This window comes from Nothoprocta perdicaria, unplaced genomic scaffold (genome assembly GCF_003342845.1).
Source record: "Nothoprocta perdicaria isolate Ctin4 unplaced genomic scaffold, notPer1 scaffold_25, whole genome shotgun sequence".
NCBI lineage: Eukaryota > Metazoa > Chordata > Aves > Tinamiformes > Tinamidae > Nothoprocta > Nothoprocta perdicaria.
In genome coordinates this window covers 374,746-377,072 of record NW_020455477.1, presented here as the reverse complement: position 1 = coordinate 377,072, position 2,327 = coordinate 374,746, and the positions used below count along the sequence as shown (strand labels likewise).

At 66.2% G+C, this 2,327-nt stretch overlaps 1 protein-coding gene across 1 annotated transcript; it reads left to right on the top strand.

The window, feature by feature from the left end:
• The first annotated feature begins 218 nt into the window (after positions 1-218).
• On the top strand, positions 219-1,349 carry FOXL2 (forkhead box L2). The gene has a single exon (XM_026040113.1). It carries the CDS (start codon positions 220-222, stop codon positions 1,132-1,134), a length of 915 nt encoding a protein of 304 aa, XP_025895898.1. The 5' UTR covers position 219; the 3' UTR covers positions 1,135-1,349.
• Positions 1,350-2,327: the final 978 nt, after the last annotated feature.

Below are 2,327 nucleotides of genomic sequence, written 5' to 3'. Positions count from 1 at the left end.
CGGCCGTGCCCAGCGGCTCGGCCGCGATAGGGGAGCGGGCTCCTGACGAAAGCGGAACTCGGCCCGGCCCGTACAAATGAGAAAAGAGCCCGGGCGCCGCGGCAGAGGCGAGCGCAGCCCGCGGGGCAGGGACGCCGCCACCGGCGCCCCCGAGTCCGCTCCCGGCCCCGGCTCCCGGCCCGGCTCCTGCCCCGGCCCCGTTCCCGGGCGCGGGGCACCATGATGAGCAGCTACGGGGACGCCGAGGAGGACACGGTGGCGCTGCTGGCCCATGACAGCGGCGGCAGCAAGGAGCCCGAGCGGGGCAAGGAGGAGCTGAGCGGCGACAAGGGCCCCGAGAAGCCGGACCCGTCGCAGAAGCCACCCTACTCGTACGTGGCCCTCATCGCCATGGCCATCCGCGAGAGCGCCGAGAAGCGGCTCACGCTCTCCGGGATCTACCAGTACATCATCAGCAAGTTCCCCTTCTACGAGAAGAACAAGAAGGGCTGGCAGAACAGCATCCGCCACAACCTCAGCCTCAACGAGTGCTTCATCAAGGTGCCCCGCGAGGGCGGCGGCGAGCGCAAGGGCAACTACTGGACGCTGGACCCGGCCTGCGAGGACATGTTCGAGAAGGGCAACTACCGGCGGCGGCGGCGCATGAAGCGGCCCTTCCGCCCGCCGCCCAGCCACTTCCAGCCCGGCAAGACCCTCTTCGGCCCCGACAGCTACGGCTACCTCTCCCCGCCCAAGTACCTGCAGTCCACGTTCATGAACAACTCGTGGCCGCTGGCGCAGCCGCCCGCGCCCATGCCCTACGCCTCCTGCCAGATGTCAGGCGGCAACGTGAGCCCCGTCAATGTGAAAGGACTCTCGGGCCCGGCCTCGTACGGCCCCTACTCGCGCGTGCAGAGCATGGCGCTGCCCGGCATGGTGAACTCCTACAACGGCATGGGCCACCACCACCACCACGGGCACCCCGCGCAGCAGCTGAGCCCCGCCAGCCCCGCGCCGCCCGCCGCCAACGCCGCCAACGGCGCCGGCCTGCAGTTCGCGTGCGCCCGCCAGCCCGCCGAGCTCTCCATGATGCACTGTTCCTACTGGGAGCACGACGGCAAGCACGGCGCGCTGCACTCCCGCATAGACATCTAGCCGCCCGCCCGGCCTTCCTCCTCCTCGTCCTCCTCTTGCCGCCGCTGCCCCTTCGCGGCGCGGGGCTGCGGGCGGCGTGAGCGCGGGGAGCTCCCGGCCGGGCCGCCCGCCCGCCTCTCCGTGTGTGTGTGTCTGTCTGTCTGTCTGTAGCCAGCACGGAGGCCCCGTCGGTTCGTCTGTTTGTCCGTGGCGGCTTCGAGGGGGAGGCGGGAGAGCCGAGCACGCAGCTCGGGGAGGCGCTGGAGCCTCGCGGTTCCTCCGCCGGCCGCGGCCTGAAAGCGGGGCGAGCGGAGCGCGCTCGGCCGGGCCGCTCTCCTCCTCCTTCTCCTCCTCCTCCTTTTCTCCTTCTCTCCTTCTCCCCCGCTCCCTGCTCGGTCGCAGAGCGCTGCGCTTCTTCCCAGCCCTTTCCCACGGGCAGCGCTGCGGAGCGCGGCAGCGGCCGAGCCGCGGGGCCCCGCGCAGCGGCCCGCCCGCCCGCGCTAGATAATATTTTTTAAAGTAAACCGTGAGGCCTTAAAAGTAATTTTATACAAGTGAAAAAAATATTTTGATGTTATAAAAAAGAAGTAGTTTCCTATAAAATTGGAATATTTTTTTCCATGCGCATATTAATAATGAAACTTAAAATATCTTCGTATTTTTGACCCCAAACCTGGCCCAAAATGGATTTTCTGGTAGATTCTGCTTTTAAATGCTTGACCTTTTCCTTAAAACGTTTTGATCCTCCAATTTTAAGTAGATAAATGTGAAAGCAAAGAAAGCGTCTGTAAGACGGGGGCCAGTTCCCAGCGATTTCCTAGCTGTTTGTGTACGCTGATAGATGATGCTGTGGCGTAGTTACCATTTTGGGACCAACTTTCCTAGCGTGAACTAGCACTTTTGCTGTACTCTCTAGCGTTGTAAAGTCTCCAATAAAAACCCTTCCTCTCCTTCCACATCGTCTCATTTCGCCGCGCGGGCTCGGAGCGGCTCTGGGGGCTGCGCGGGCCGGCCCCGGGAAGCGCCGGGCGGCCCGTGCGGGCCAGCGGGAGCCGCCGGCTCCTTCCCCGGCCGCCGAGGCCGCGGAGGGCGGCGGGGCCCCGAGGCCTCCCCGCCGCGTTGCCAGGCCCGGGCCCCGCTCCGAGGCGGCCGGGCCCGCGGCAGTGCGCGGCCTTTCGCGGCCCACGGAGCGCGCGGGTTGCAGCCCCGTGGGC

Coding starts and splice junctions, on each gene's coding strand:
- FOXL2 (XM_026040113.1), top strand. CDS start 220: ATGATGAGCAGCTACGGGGACGCCGAGGAGGACACGGTGGCGCTGCTG.